Source organism: Sciurus vulgaris (assembly GCF_902686455.1).
Source record: "Sciurus vulgaris genome assembly, chromosome: 6".
NCBI lineage: Eukaryota > Metazoa > Chordata > Mammalia > Rodentia > Sciuridae > Sciurus > Sciurus vulgaris.
The window spans coordinates 108776954-108793813 of NC_136466.1; the positions used below are offsets into that span (position 1 = coordinate 108776954).

The 16860-nt window shown below is 35.1% G+C and overlaps 1 protein-coding gene across 2 annotated transcripts in view; it reads right to left on the reverse strand.

Moving 5' to 3' along the window:
* Positions 1 to 16860, reverse strand: part of AGGF1 (angiogenic factor with G-patch and FHA domains 1) — a 46464-nt gene that overhangs the window by 13115 nt on the left and 16489 nt on the right. For both annotated transcript variants that reach the window (XM_079144686.1, XM_079144685.1), the window contains exons 6-11: positions 15983 to 16313; positions 14425 to 14536; positions 14020 to 14071; positions 8858 to 8959; positions 7636 to 7801; positions 5456 to 5538 (exon numbers count right to left, since the gene is read on the reverse strand). In XM_079144686.1, the coding sequence (XP_079000812.1) occupies positions 5456 to 5538; positions 7636 to 7801; positions 8858 to 8959; positions 14020 to 14071; positions 14425 to 14536; positions 15983 to 16313 (846 nt within the window). The remainder of the gene's footprint in view (positions 1 to 5455; positions 5539 to 7635; positions 7802 to 8857; positions 8960 to 14019; positions 14072 to 14424; positions 14537 to 15982; positions 16314 to 16860) is intronic.

The following is a 16860-nucleotide window of genomic DNA, read 5'->3' on the forward strand; positions in this document are numbered from 1 at the left end:
TCCTTTATTTTATTTGTTTATTTTTATGTGCTGCTAAGGATCGAACCCAGTGCCTCACACATGCCAAACAAACACTCTAAAACTGGGCTATAGCCCCAGCCCCCATTTATTGATTCTTGATTTTACTTCTTGCACTTTAGGAGTCTTGCTGAGGAAGTTGGTTCCTAAGCCAACATGATGGCAAGTTGGGTGGTAGCAACTTCTTATTCCATATCATCACAAAGAGTAAAAAGCACCGGACAAACAAGTTCAATACCTAAATGATGTCTAGCTCTGCCATTTAGTAGTTGCAGGCAATGAGCTTCAGTTTCTCAAAAGTAAAGTGGAAATACTAATTTCCTTCCTGCTCTACTTAAAGGACTTAAATGATAACTGTTCAAAAAGTAATGATACTGAGGTATCATTAACAACAATAAATTACACATTCAATGTACAATGAGATACTTTGGAGATGGACCTATGAAATAATCACCACCTGCAAAAAAATAAACATATCCATCTTCTCCAAAAGCATCCCTTTCCATCCTTGGTTGTTTTTTTTGTTTGATGGTGGGCTTTTTTTTTTTTTTTTTTTAACACTAAGGACAGAACCCAGGGCCTCGCAGATCAAGGCGAGTACCCGATCACTGAGCTACATTTCCATCCCTCCCTATCCCTTTTTGCACCCAACCCTTCAGACCTTCCCTGTGTGTCCATCTTCCTTTGTGTTCAGAAAACAAAATCTTGTTGTCACAATATTTCAGTTTGCTCATCTAGGTGTATATAAATGGTGCAGGACAGTTCTCTAGGTAGCCTTGGACCAACCAAAATCTCACCCTTTCTCACTTGTAGTTCTTAAAACTAACTGTGGAATGTGTTAGGAATATAAAACCCTGAGATATGGAAGGACTGACTGCCACAGTCCAGGCTCTGTTCCAGTCCCCACTTAGAAACAGGATGTTCTTCAACACTTCAGCTCAGTGAGTCACATACTTCATGGATGAGCAGGTTGCTTTCTGGGGTCCCTCATCTGCAGTACAAGTGTGACAGAAATGGTTGAGACTCCATCCATCCAAAATGCAGCTTTCTGAGCCCAGGGGACTAGTTCATATGAATCCTAGGCTTCTGTTGTCCCTTGCTGCTTATCTATAAGTCATAAATCTATTTCACATAACTTGTTGTATATGAGTGTGGTCTTTTTCACTAGACTCAAACTAGCTGGAAACAAGTACACAGTGAACCTGCTTCACAAGTGAAAGCACACTATATGTAGTCATTTGACTATCTTCTTTCATCTAACATAATTACTTTGAGATTCACTAAGGTGGTAGCCTATATCAACAGTTCTTCCTTTTTTATCAATAACTAGTTTTCCACTATAAAACTATACTGTAGTTTGTTTATCCATGTATGAGGGACATTTAAGATTCTCAGTTTTGCTTTGCCTGTTAGTGTTATGCAGAAATGCTACTTCTCACAGAACAACCTGAATTAATTTGAGACAATAAGACATTACCTACAGAACAGTTAGTATATAAGGCTGACTTGCAGTATTAATACTGACTCCAATTAAAAGGAAGGGGTAATAATAAAATTATAGTTATAATCCATAACTCCCACTTTAAGACTGGCCTGCTGGATGTTTAAAACCAAAAACTTGGAGACAAAAGACAAAGAAATAAAAGGGCCAAGGAAAAAGTGGCCAACATTTTGACCCTTGCCCTCTAAAGTCATCCAGGATGCAGAAAATGACGGGACCCCTTTCTGGGCCCTGCAACTCTGGTGAGTCACCTGATCGGCTGATCAGGGAGATCAAGAGGACATAGAGGACAGGAAGCCAACCAGTACATATTCTGTAAAAAGGAGGATCACTGGAGAGGGGGATGTCCCTATAATGCTTCCAAGGGAAGCCATGTAAGGTCAGCAAGACCCTGACCCATCCTGGAAGATGGCACAACTTTTAGAGGAAAGCTAAAGGTGCCAAGAAGCTTTGCACATATTCCCAAGAGTGATCTCTGAGGAACCTCAGCTGACTTTTTTTTTTTTTTTTTGATACCAGGGTTGAACCCAGCAGTGCTTAACCACTGAGCCACATTCTCAGCCCTTTTTTTGCATTTTATTTAGAGACAGGGTCTTGCTGAGTTGCTGAGGCTGGCTTTGAACTTGTGATCCCCCTGCCTCAGCCTCCCAAGCCACTGGGATTACAGGCATGCATCACCATGCCTGGTTTACCTGACTCTTAACAGTAGATAGGAACAAGGTCAATTTTGACCGATTTGATCTTAAACACCTGGAAGAAGAGTATAACCAAAGTATAGTACTACATGGACATTTGAAAGAAAAGACAATGATTTTTTTAAAATATAACTTTAAGATGTGTGTCGGCCCTACCAAAAATAAGTAAAGTTGGAAACTAGAAAATAAAGATTCCTCTGTGGGAATGCCTAATTATGATCACAAAGGATTCTAGAGTCACAGGTTTGTCCTGAGTTAATTTGAGCCTGAACTCATAGACCTACAAATCTTCCTAACCTCTTGTTTTTCACTGATATGATTATAAATTACTATTTTCACAGTTTTCAGAGACTGGCTGAAGTACTAATTTCTCTTGTGCTAATTGTTTACAAAAAAGTAATGCTATGCTATCTTGTTTATTGTTGTCTTAGCATGATCCCTGCCCTATGTATGTCTTGTCCAGTCACCTGACATCTGCCACTGTGGACCTCTGGACTACCCTGTTGCTGAACACCCTGTCTGTACCCCACCTGATATAGAAGAACGAATTTGGGTTACTTCCCCCAACTTCACCCTCTCTCAGCAGGAAGCAGCTTCGAGACGTCCTTGCCCATTTTTCCACAGAAATGGAATGTAGTTTTTTTTTTTTTTTTTTGGTACCAGGGATTGAACCCAGGGGTGCTTAACCACTGAGCTACATCTCCCACACTTTTTAAAAATACTTTATTTAGAGACAGGGTCTCAGTGAGTTGCTTAGGGCCTTGCTAAGTTGCTGAGGTTGGCTTTGAACTTGAGATTCTCCTATTTTAGCCTCCTGAGTTGCTAGGATTACAGCCATGCGCCACCGTGCCCAGCAGAATATAGAAATTGATAGTGGGACATGTAGTGGTCTACTTTATGCTTTAAATATAGCCCTTGCTGCTCTGCCACTGCAACTTACTTTTAAAACAGACATGTTTCTTTCTCTTCCTCTCCCTGCTCCTCCCTAAGCTCTCCCCCTCCCTAATCTTAGGGGAAACAATATTACCTTTCTTCCCCTTCCTAGGCAGAGTTAACTGTCCTTGAGCACACACCCAGAATAGGAACAAAGTAATTCAGACTTTGGGGATGGCACCAGAAGATCTCAAAAAAAGACTAACTCCCAAATTAACAAGTGAATTACAACTCCAACAGAGAATACGTGGAATATTGCTTTGAATCACCTCTTTAAAAGCCCCCTATCCCCCTTGATAGGCAAAAGCACAGCTTCTGGGGCAGGAGTCCCCTGTGCTTCTCTTTCTGCTAGCAAAGCAATAAAACTTATCTTTTTCTCAAAAAAAAAAAAAAAGATTCTCAGTTTTGGGTTATTAAAAAAATGCAGCTATGTTCCCTTCTCATTCTTCCACAGCTAAATGTTACCTTTAAAGGCTGAAAGTAGGAATTTTTTTAAAAATGCAGCTAAGAACATTTCTTTATTAGTCTTTGAATCAAAATATGCATGTACAATATGTCAAAATACACTCTACTGTCATGTACATCTAAAAAGAACAAACAAACAAAAAATAAAGCCAGAAAAAAAAAAAAAATGCTTGCTTTTCTCTTTGGTAAATACCTTGAAGTGGAATGGCTGAATCACATAGTAGGTGTATTTTTAACTTCTGTTTTAGTTTTGTAGGGTTAGGTATCTAACTTAGGGCCTCACACAGGTTGAGCAAGTGCTCTACCCAAGACAGCCCAAACCCCTTTAACTTTTTAAAAAACAATCAAACTGTTTTCCAAAGCAACTATAACATTTTACATTTCTATCAGCAGTATGTGAGTTTCAATTTCTCACCTTCTACAACTTAATAAAATTTAAAAATGTTTAGCCATTCTAATAGATGTTTAAGTGATATCTCACTGTGGTTTTAACTCACATTTTCTTAAGGACTAAAATACTGAAAGTATTCTCATATTTAATTGCCATCCACATTTCTTCTTTGGTAAATTGTCTATTCAAATGTTTTGTCCAGTAATCCCCAAGACTTGAGACTCAGGAGGCTGAGGTAGGACGATTTGCAAGTTCGTGCAAGCCTCAGCAACTTAGCAAGGCCTTTAGCAACTTAGTAAGACCCTGTCTCAATATATAAAATAAAAAAGGGTTAGAGATGTGACTCAGTGGTTAAGCACCCTGGTTCAATCCTTGGTGCAAAAAAGCAAGCTACCCAGACTGGGCCTTTTGCTCTGGGGCTAAAGTGATCCTCCTACAGTAGCCTCCCAAGTAGCTGGAACTACATGTGTGCACCAGTGTGCAAGATGATCCAATTTTTAACTGTTCTCTCATTACCAAGTTTTTTGTCTATATATTCTAGATATGTCTTTAATCAGATACATGATTTGCACAGTCTATGGCTTGTCTTTTCATTCTCTTAAATGAAGTTTTAAATTTTAGGATGTGTAGATTATCAATTTGTTCTTATGGATTGTAGTTTTGGTGTTAGACAAACCTCGATTTTTTATTTGAAGATTTCTAATTTTAAGGTTTTAGGTTTTACATTTCTATCTGTGATATATTTTGTTTATTTATTTATTCTTTTGGGTGCTGAGGATCAAACCCAGGACCTTGTGCTTACAAGGCAAGCACTCTGCCGACTGAGCTATCTCCCCAGCCCCTGTGATATATTTTAAAGTAATTTTTCTATAAAGTATAAAGCATGCATTAACATTCTTTGTTGCTGTTGTTCATTCTTTCAGTTACTTTCATTTACATATAGCCATTCAATTATTCTAGCAATATTTATTGGAAGAAAAACAACCTTTCACATCCTTGTTTAAAATCGGTTGTCTATATAAATGCATGTATATATTATGTATATGCATGTATGTGTTTGTGTGCACATATATCTATTTACATTTTCTGGACTTGTGTTCCATGAACTATTAGCTTTATCTTTCTGCCAATATGATAGTGTCTTAATTGCTAGAGTTTATAATAAGTCTTGTAATCAGATAAAATTAGTTTTCTATGTTTTTCTATGGCATCTTAATGGAAGTTTTTTGAAAACCAGAAAGGTCTACTCAAATGTTGATTATGATTATCATTCTCTTACTCCAACCTCAGCAGTTGTAGGATTATGAATACCAAAACTAATAGAAATTATAAAAACCTCAAAATCACACTAAGTAGCTCTTCTTTTATTATACATAATGTACTAAGCATTCTGAAGGCATTTTTATTCAAAACCAGATGTACAGTTCATAATGAGATATTTAACATCCTTACCTGCAAACCATATTTTACCCTTATTTTCTTTAATTCTTTTCTTCTTTCCAACTCTTTTTCTTCCTTACTTAATGCTGGGCCAACTAAAAAGAAAAAATTGTCTCTGGTTTTAAAAAAATCCAATAAATCTAATAGACTTTTAGATACTAATGTTATTTAGTTAAAAAAGAAACTCTGATCAGGTACAGGTACAGTGTGCAGTGGTACCCACCTGTCATCTTAGCTACTCTAGAGGCTGAAGAAGGAGGATTCAAAGGTCAAGGCCAGTCTCAGCAACTGAGACATACTCTCAAAGTAAAAAACTAGTATAGGCTGGCATAGACTTAACTCAGCAATAGAGCATCCCTGGGTTCACCCCCAGTACCACAGGAAAAAAAAAAAAAAGAAACATTAATAGTATTAGTAACCCATTTGGAAACTTAACCTATTTAGAAAGTAAACCCAAGATTCATGCTGTTATATAATGTGCCACACTCACTAGCAAATTAATTAGAAAAAATAACTAACAAACATGCATACTTTGTATTTACAAGAAAAACTGATGTCTAAAAAGATGACCTCTCACTTATTCAAAGTCTCTACTTAAACTTCAGGGGCTTTAGATAGGTGAGTTTAAAGCACTATGGCAGGGGCTGGGGATATATCTCAGTTGGTAGAGTGCCTGCCTCGAAAGCACAAGGCCCTGAGTTCAATCCCCAGCACCCAAAAAAAAAAAGCACTGTGGCAATACCCTATACAGATTGCTATTTATTATTTTTCAAATTGATATATACTGACAATATACCAATATCAACTATCAACAGAACAGAAAACATATCAACAAATAACCCTTAACACTTTTGGCCCATTTTCTATGTTAATATTATAAGCAGGCCAGGGAGATGGCTCATTGGTACAGCACTTGCCTTAGCGCAAGTAAGGCCCTAGGTTCGATCCCCAGCACCAGAAAACAAAAAAAACAAAAAAAGAGAGAGAGAGAGAGAGACAAGATCTAACTATGGATACCTTTTTTATATCAGTAAATACATATTAAATATATATAAATATAGATATATAGGTATATAGATATATATATATATAGCTCTGGTTTCCTCAAGGCTGTGGATATAGCTCAATGACAGAGCATGTGCTTAGCATGAGTGAGGCTCCAGTTTCAAACTCTAGCACCATAAAATGAAAAAAAAAAAAGGAAATGATTTATTATGTCACTTTTTAAAATCATTCGTTTACTTGAATTGACAAAACTTGTATATATGCTGTACCCATGACATTTTGATATCTTGGTATATATATACATTGCGGACTGGCTGAATCAAACTAATTAACACATATTTTACCTCACATACTTTTTTTTGTTTTATTTTTTATTTTTGTGGTGAGCACACTTTAAATCTACTCCCTTAAAATAGGAGGTGTAACTCGGTGGTAGGGAGCTTGCCTAGCCCTGGTATGTATTCCCACAACAAAAACAAATGAACAATAATTAGGAGGAAAAAGAAAAAGAAACCTATTCTTACCAATTTTTAAGCACAATTACTCTTGAAGGACCTTTAGCTACCACTGCAGTCTACTTCAAAAGCCTACTAAACGAGATTAGCAAAAAGTTTAGTATCTTTCTTCTGTTTTTAAAGTAGTCTAATGATTAAACAGAAAAGTCAAATACAATCATAAGCCATTAGCCTAGGTCCTAAATTCCAAATATATGTCTTTTCTTAGTTTTATGATAATATTCACTGAAATATAAATGTATGTCAACCCATTATTACATTAAGTAAACATAAGGCTGATAGCTTCATATACCTCAATACACACATCAGTTAGATATGAAGACAGTAGCTGACTGATACCTTTAAAAAACATTTTAAGTCACTAACTTTTTTTGCAGGGGGGGGCAGTACTGGGAATTAAACCCAGGGGTGCTTAACTACTGAGCCATATTCCCAATCCTTTTTATGTATTTTATTTTGAGACAGGGTATCATGAAGTTGCTTAGGGCCTTACTAAGTTTCTGAGGATGGCTTTGAACTTGTGATCCTCCTTTCTCAGCCTCACAAGCTGCTGGGTCAACAGGAGTGTGCCACCACACCCAGCTTAAGCCACTAAATATTAAATAAGTGTTAGAACTAAATATTCTAAAGAAGCATCAGTCATAGCCACGTTTAACAATATGTTTCACATACCAAAAGATTCATCTTTCTTATCAAGGCGAAGGTGAGCTCTAACCTGCCCTGGTTCACAGCCGTCACAGGTATCACTGCCAGGGTGAATGTGAAAGGACAACACAGTCTCTCCAATTTTCACTTCATCTCCATGCGCAAGTATATAAGGATCACATTTAGTTTTTGGCTAGAGGGGGAAAATTGAATAAAACAAATCCAAAACAGTCACATATGGTATTTTATGTCTGCTATAAGTAATGTCAGATTAAAATAAATATTTAAAATGGTTCTCGATGAGATAAGCACACATGTACACACTTCTATAACTTGATGAATGCTATATTTTATAAATAGGCTAGGAATATAGCTCAGTAGTAGACGGCAAGCTTAATAGGCCCTGGATTCAATCCTCAGCACCAAGAAAAGTAAAGTTTTCTACCAGTGAAGAAGAAACCTGAATTGAGCAATTTATAATTTCTATCTTATCAAAACACAAAAATCTTCCTAACTTCATGCCCAAGCCAAATAGAAATGCTCAACTCTGGACTTCAAACAACTTGTTACCAAAACACATAATCATTATGGTCAAAAAGACGAAGCATTGGGACAAGGAATAAGAAGCCACATCTTCTTTTTTTTCCTCCTCCTTCTTTTCTCTTGATCATTTTTTTCATTTGTTATTCTTAATAAAAATAAGGCCTCTCTCTACTTCTCTCTTCTCATTCTGTATATTTTCTTATATGACAAGGACTTTGCTACATACGGAAGATATACGCATTAACTGGATACACATAACCCCTGCTTTCAAGGAGTTTCCAGTTTAGCAACATATCCATTAAGACAATTAAAAAGAAAAAGGGGGGTGGGGCTGGGAGTGTAGCTCATTGGTAAAGCATCTGCTTAGCACACACAAAGCCCAACAAGTTTCAATCCCCAAAACTGCAAAAAAGAAAAGAGGGCCGAAAGCTACTGTAAGAATACTTAGTTTTATAGTACATACAAATCTAAGAATAAGTCACAGATACATCATTAGAAGTCAAAATTCAACAGCTAAGAATCTACTGATTATGTACTTTTTTTAGTCCTTCCTGAAAATTTCTTTCCAAGTAACACATTTAACACTGATCTGACCCTAATGATATTTATAATGACTATGATCTAAAGGAATAAAAATTTTCAGTTTTTTAAATAATGTCAGTTAGTTTTAATAATGAAGTACAGGTAAATAATACACATTACTCACCTGAAGAATCTGTTTTCCATTAACAATTGTGCCATTCTGACTGCCTTGATCCACAAGAACATAGCTTTGTAAGTCATGATCAAAATAAATTTCTGCATGAAACTTAAGAGAAAAGAAACCAAACAATTAAAAAGTACTATGAAAAAAAATGTACTATGGTTTTCTCGTGTGTGCATGGTTTTGTGTGTGCGTGTGTGTTTCAAAGCATGGATAACAATGTAGAAGAATGAGACTAGATTCTTATATCACACCCTGCACAAAGCTCAACTCCAAATGGATGAAGACCTAGGGTTTAGACCAGAAACCGTGCAATTCTTAAAAGAATACATAGGGTAACACTCTGACATACAGACATAGGCGACGACTTCCTCAACGAACTGCTAAAGCTCAGGAAATAATACCAAGAATTAATAAATGTGATGGCATCAAATCAAAAAGCTCTGCACAGCAAAGAAAACAAGAATGTGAAGAAAGAATGGGAGAAAATCATTGCTAGTTACTCTTCAGACAGAGGATTAATATTCAGAATATATAAAGAACTCAAAAAACACCAAAAGACAAATAACCCAATTAATAAATGGGCAAATAAACTAAACAGACATTTCTCAAGAGAAGAAATATAAATGGCCAACAAATAGATGAAAAAAATATTCAACATCTTTAGCAATTAGGGAAATGTAAAGCAAAACTACAATGAAATTTCATCTCATTTCAGTTAAAATGGCAGCCACCAAGAATACAATAATAAATGCTGAAGAAAACGTGGAAAAGGAACACTTTTACTCTGTTGGTGGGACTATAAATTAGTACAACCATTATGTAAAGCAGTATGGAGAGTCTTCAAAAGATAAACAATGGAACCACCATATGACCCAGCTCTACCACTCCTTGGCATTTGCCCTAAAATACTCAAATCAGTATAATATAGTGATAAATGCATACCCATGTTTATAACTACACAATTCACAACAGTTCAAATGATGGAACCAGTCTAAAAGTCTGTCAAAAGATGAATAGATTAAAAAAAATTGTCATCTATATACACAGTGGAGTTTTACACACTTATAAAGAAGAATGAAATTACATCATCTGCAGGAAAAATGGATGGAAATTGAAAACATTATGTTAAGCAAAATAAGCCCAACTCAGAAAGTCAAGGGTTTTCTCTCAGATGTAGAAACTAGTGAAGAAAAAGAATAAGAAAGTTTGCCAGGGGATCTCATGAAAATCAAAAAGGGTATCAGCAGACTACAGGAAAGGACATGGGGGTGGGGGCAGGAGAGAAGAGGAGAGGGGAAGGGGAAATAGTGGTGAATATATATTGATCAAATTACATTATTATACTGTGTGCACGTATGAATGTATAACAAATCCCAGTATTATGTGTAGTTATAATACATTAAAAAAATATGAGGAAAAAACCCCCAAACCAAAAACAATTGATAACAATTCCTCTATACTATACTTAAGTGGACTTTAGTCTCTGATTATTTATTTATTCATTTTTGGATTGAACCCAGGTGCTCTTAACCACTGAGTCACATCGCCAGCCCTTTTTATGTTTTATTTTGAGACAGGTTCTCAACTGAGTTGCTTAGGGTCTCACAAAGTTGCCGAGGCTGGCTTTGAACCTCCAGTCCTCCTGTCTCCGCTTCCAGAGTCTCTGGGATTACAGGTGTGTGCCACCAGACCCAGCTAGTCTCTAACAAGTTAACTTTCATCACTTTTTCTTTTTGGTACCAAGGATTGAACCCAGGGACACTCAACCACCAAGCCATATTCCTAGCCCTTTTTTATTTAAGACAGGGCCTCACTCAGTTGCTGAGACTAGCTCTGAACTCATGATTCTCCTGTCTCAATCTCTTCAGCTCCTGGGATTACAGCTGTATGCCACCACACTTGGCTAACTTTCATCTTTTTTAATACATTTTTCTGAATACACATTACACATGATTCTGGTAACAGAAATAATAGAGGCTACAGAAAGAAAAGTCATCCATTTTTAACTACTATTCCATTTTTAACTACTATTATTTAGTATATATCCTGACCTTTTTAAATATACTTGAGATTATTAACACTTTGAATTTTTTCACCTAATTGTCCATATTATTAAAAATTCTTAATACAAAAAGTAATTTGAAACACTCAGGGCCAACTACTCAGCATTTTCCCTTCAGATTATCAATACTCAAGACTGATCACTCCTTATTTGTTCCATAGCATTTTGTTTTATATTCCTCCTTGCTTCTTAGGCTTACCATTATATCATGAGGTTCATCCAGTTTTGGGGCAGAGCTGCACTATATTCACTTTGCTGAGTCTGTTGTATGGCTATATAACCAACCGACAATATAGTCTTCTAAAAATGGATATCTAGTTTTTTTAGTTTTTTTTTTTTTTTTTTTTTTTAATTGCTGAGGCTTCTTGTACATTTAATCTCTTTGTGTGTATCACTCAAGTGTTTTTCTAGGGTATAAATCTAGGAATAGAATTACTAAATCATAATATATGCATGTCTTAATCTAGATATTGCCACATTGCTTTCCAAAGTGCTGATTATATTCCTACCAGTACTCAGAATTCTTATCACTCTAGCATCCTTAACCAAAACTTGGTATTGTCAGAATTTAATTTTTGTTAGCTTAGCAGGTGTGAAATGAAATCCTATCACCGATTTTAATTTGCATTTCTTTGATTAATTTTAAAAACCTTATATGTTATTGACCATTTGGGTTTCTTTTTCTATGACTTTTCTCTTTATGTCCTTTATATATGTTTTAAAAATTGGATTGTTTAGAATAACAATATCAAAGGGTTTAAAGAGTTTCAATTCTTTTGACAGTGTTAAATCCTATTCCAAATAACTCTTCTAAATTATGCTCCCAATAGCAGTAAATATTTAATAAATAAGATGAATAAAAACTGACAAATTGGTTTCATCTGTACTTCTTAGAATACTAAAAGGACTAAATGGTTCTCATTTATTAATCACCATATTTCCTCTATTATGAATTGCCTATTTAAATCCTTTGCTCACTTACCTAACAGTGTCACAATGTGGTTTGAGAACATAAATTTGTGCAATTTTAAAATACAAAGAAAATATATTTTGTCACATTTGTTTTGGCTGTCTCAGTAAGGCTTTTAAACTTGTTTCTTAACATATAAATAGTTTCATACTTAGTCATAACTATTGTGTGGCTTTAGCCCTATTTTTAACTCAGGAAATCTGTCCTATGGTTAAATATCTGAATATTTGTTTACTCCCACGACATTAGTATGAGGGGTTTTTTTCAGTATGTATTTTTCATCCACATAGATATGTAATATGTTGGCAAATTTTGCCAACAAATTTTGCCAACAAATTAGCTATTCTACCAATGGATATTAGTTTAACAGAAAGAAAGAAAAAAACCTATATCTCTCCTATATTTTAGAATGGAGATAGAGAAGATCTTCACTACTTAAGTTACAGATTAAGTTTTCTTTGCAGACAAGAAAGGGGTCATAGAAAAAGTTTTAAATGGAAGATAATTTTATTAAGATTATGAGAATATTCCTTCCTCTAAACAAATCCCAAAAAAGTAAAAGGAATTAGACTTTCAAACTAATCATGGGAATCAAATTTCATTCCCCCAAACCAAAAATCACACAAATCTATTTTAGATTGATATCATACTCTGTTAAATAAAAACAAAATGGGAGGCTGGGATTGTGGCTCAGAGGAAGAGCACTCGCCTAGCATGTGTGAGGCACTGGGTTAGATCCCCAGCACCACATATAAATAAATAAAGGTTCACCGACAACTTAAAAAAAAATAAAGGGAGGAGGGAAAATAGAGGTATAGTCAGTGACAGAGTGTTTGCCTATCATGTGCAAGGCCCTGGCAATGCATAAATATATAAACTAAACAAATTAGCAAAAATTAAAAAGGTTAACAACCAACCATGAGAAGGGAGAAGGAAAAAAACAGGAAAACGTTAAAATAAAAAAAGAAAAGAAAAGAAACATATCTTTTGGGTTTTGTTTTGTTCTGTTTTGTTTGAGATGGGGTTTTGCTGTACTTGCTCAGTCTGGTTCTGAATGTCTGTGTTCAAATGATCCTCTGGCCTCAGCCTCCCAAGACTACAAGTACAGGATGCTGAACCTGGCTTGTGTTTTTCTATTTTTACCTTAAATTACAATTCTATTTTTACTGTTTGTTTTTAAAACTCAACTGTTTGTTTCCTGAAGCCAATGGAGGCTCAACTGGAAAAAACGGGAAACAAGAGCCACAGGTGGTAAATGACAAAATTATTCATTAATTATAAAATATTTTGGACTCTGGGTTGGAGATGTAGCTCAAGGATAGTGTGCTTGCTGAGCTCGCTAGAGGTCCTAAGTTCAATTCACAGCCCAAGAGCTTGGGGAGGGGGGCAGGAGGCAGAATGGGCAAAACACTTTGAGCTCAAAGTCATCACCTACTACAGTAGCCTGAATCCAGGTCTGATTTATTTTATTTTTAAATTTTTTTTAAAATACTTTTTTAGTTGTCAATGAATCTCTTATTTTTATTTATTTATATGTAGTGCTGAGTACTGAACCCAGGTCCTCACACATGCCAGGCAAGCGTTCTACCACTGAGACATAACTTCAGCTCCCTAATTTATTTTTGAAGTGCCAAATTATGTAACATATTTGTTCAATAAACATGTGTTAAACAGTTACCATTTTAATACTTAGATTAAATAAAGTCACATTTTCTACTCCTGATTCAGACTATTATAATATGAACACAATTAGCAAGATGCAGTGGCATGCCTATAGTTCCAGCTACTTGAGAGGATGGGTCATTTGAACCCACAAGTGCAAGATCAGCCTGGCAACATAGAGAGATCCTATTTGTCTTCTTTCTCTCTTTCTCTCTCCCCCCACCTTCCCATTCTTGTGTGTGTGTGCAAATTTAGTTTATTTAAACTGTGATAAAGAATATTTATTTATTCAAACACTGGAATAAATAAATTTGCACTGCCTTCATTACCATTACTATACTGAACATTAACCTTTTCACTTAATGAGAAAAACTTTAAGCTTTCTACTATATATTTTTAAATTTTTATGTAATGATCATTTTTAAAATTATATCTAGGAGGTTATACTTGAGAAATCAAAGATCTTACCTTACTGACACCAACTTCAGGGATTCGGAGAGTATGTTCCATATCTTTTTCTCTGCAGAATTAAGTTAAGTGTCATTAACAATTTTTGAAACAGATATAAATAAAATACTTAAAGATTGACATGGTAAGAATTTTTTTAAGTGGATGTTAAAAAGCAAGTCTTCACATTAAATCTCTTGATTATAGATTATCCTTGCTGCTACTTTAGATATGCTATGCTTTCACACAGTAAATATTTGTTTACATGTCCTTTTTTTCCTTCAAATTTGCTTTCTCTGGGTAGAAACCCTACCTTAGTCCTCTTTGTATCCACAGCACATAAAACAATGCTTGATATACAATACTAGCATGATAAAGCCTCTGAAATAAATGAAAGAATGATATAGTAATATTAACCATTTTTACCTTCCAATTGTAGCAGGGTTTACAGCTGTAATGATAAAAAGTGATCCTGTCTGCAATACTGGAGATCTAATAACAATTACTCTAATACATGGGGGCCAAATTTTTTCTTCATCTGCCAAGGAAAGAAGTAGGCAAACATTAATTCAAATGCTATGCAAATAAAACAAAATTCACCTGAATAAGAAGGATACATCCATAAAATAAAAATGTTTTCATCAGGTCCAGGAGTGTTGCTCAGTGATAGAGCATGGCCTTAGTATGCACAAGGCATGAATTCAATCCCCAGTACCACACATGCACAAATAAAAAATGTACTTGTTGCTGGGCATAGTGGTGCACACCTGTAATCCCAGCAGCTCAGGGGGCTGAGGAAGGAGGATCACAAGTTCAAAGTCAGTCTCAGCAACTTAGCAAAGTCTTCAGCAACATAGCGAGATGCTACCTCAAGGCGGGGAAAAATTGAAAATGGCAGGGAGACTGCTCAGTGGTTAAGTGCCCCTGGGTTCAATCCCATGTATAAAAAAAAAAAAAACTACCAGTCAAAATCTTAATTCTGGAGTTGGAGGTGGACCTCAGTGGTAGAGTGCTTGCTTATCATGCAAAGGTGACTGGATTTAATCCCTACTAGGGCAAAAAAAAAAAAAAAAAACAAAATCAAAACACAAAAAAATTCATTCTGACTAAAACTTCTTTAATTCTGTGATATCATTTATATGCAATGAATAAGGTTAATGCTACTGTGATAGTGATCAGCGTAAGGTGTGTAGCATACTAAGCATCTACCATAGTAATTTTTTTAAAAAATTAACTCTCTTAAGGTCTTGGAATTTGAAAATATCTCAAACAGATATTTTTGTATTATTTTAAGTTAGAAAAACTGAGTTCACTTATTAAAACTAAGAGAAATCCCACTAAAAACAAAAGAACAAAATTAAGTCATATACTATAATATGAAATCCTATGTTTTAAAAGTATGCCTTCATATCTTTGGGTAAAAAATAGATTTACCACAATACTTATGTAACTGAATTCATGAGCTATACTTTTTAAACACAATTTACTTTTTCTTCCTCAATTTTAGAAGTAGGCTACTTATATTTAATCCACTAAATAGCTTTAACATATACTGTGGGGCTAGAGTATAGGAAGCTTGGTTTTGTGTTCTATTGATTAGGCCTATTCAATACAATGAAACTTTCTTAAAGTTCAAGGTATTAGTCATTTATTCACATTCTTCTTTCTAAAAATTACCAAGTAAGTTCACATAATTTTCAATAATATCAAAAAAAAATCACTTTATTTTGGGTAGATAGTCTGAATCACTAACATTTTTAACTGTTTAGCTCTTTTAAAATTACCAGACTGAATTGTATTTATTTTTTAAATATTTTTAGTTGTAGATGGACATAATATCTTTATTTTATTTATTTATTTTTATGTGATGCTGAGGATCAAACCCAGTGTCTCACACAGGCTAGGCAAGTGCTCTATCACTGAGCCACAACCCCAGCCCTCTGAGTTGTATTTATTTAAAATTCAATAATGGTTACTTACTTACCTTCCTCCTCTGTTTCTTCTGCAGTTACACTGTCTTCACTGGTATTATCCTCATCATAACTGTCCTCCGTCTGAGAGTCTGTAATTTCACCTTCCTCTGGCTCGCTATCACTCCCTGTGATTTTCTCATCTTTAAGTGAAGCTGAATTACAGATGTTCTCATTATTAGGAGATGCTACAGTGTTTCCACTAACTGGAACAGTGAGTTTAGGGAAACTACTTTTATGATGAATGTCTATTTTGGCCTTCTTTTTCACATTTGCAAAAATTTCTCCTTCACTGCAGTTTATATATTCAACACTGGAGGCTTTCTGATCTTCTGAATTCAAATCCTGGAAAGGGATTGATAATGTGGGAGCAGGGGAGAACAACTTTAAACATCACTCTCCTACATTATTATATAAAGTTTCAATAAATTTATAGATACAATATATAGAGAAAAAACAACAGTTGTAAACTGTGCTCACTCTTTCTCTCATATTCCTCTTCTCAGTTAATGAATGACATGATCATCCTCTTATTGTTCAGATTAAAAATCTTATGTCTATCACTGATACCCCTTAACCACTATATGGAGTCCATTACCAAGTGCTACAGACTCCATCTACAACTGATTCTAAATCTGTCTTCCTATTTATTCTCAATGTCCTAATATTACCCAGTCCAGGCTCTCAATGTGTATTGACTGCTTGGACCACATGATAACCTATACCAATGCTGTCCAATAAAAATATAATATAAGCCACATTTGTAGTTTTAAATTTTCTCATGGCCATATTTAAAATGAAAAATTATTGAGAAAGTTTCCATTTTTTCTAAGACTTAAAAGTCCAGACATATTTTATTACACATACAACACATCAAATTTAGTCTAGCTTC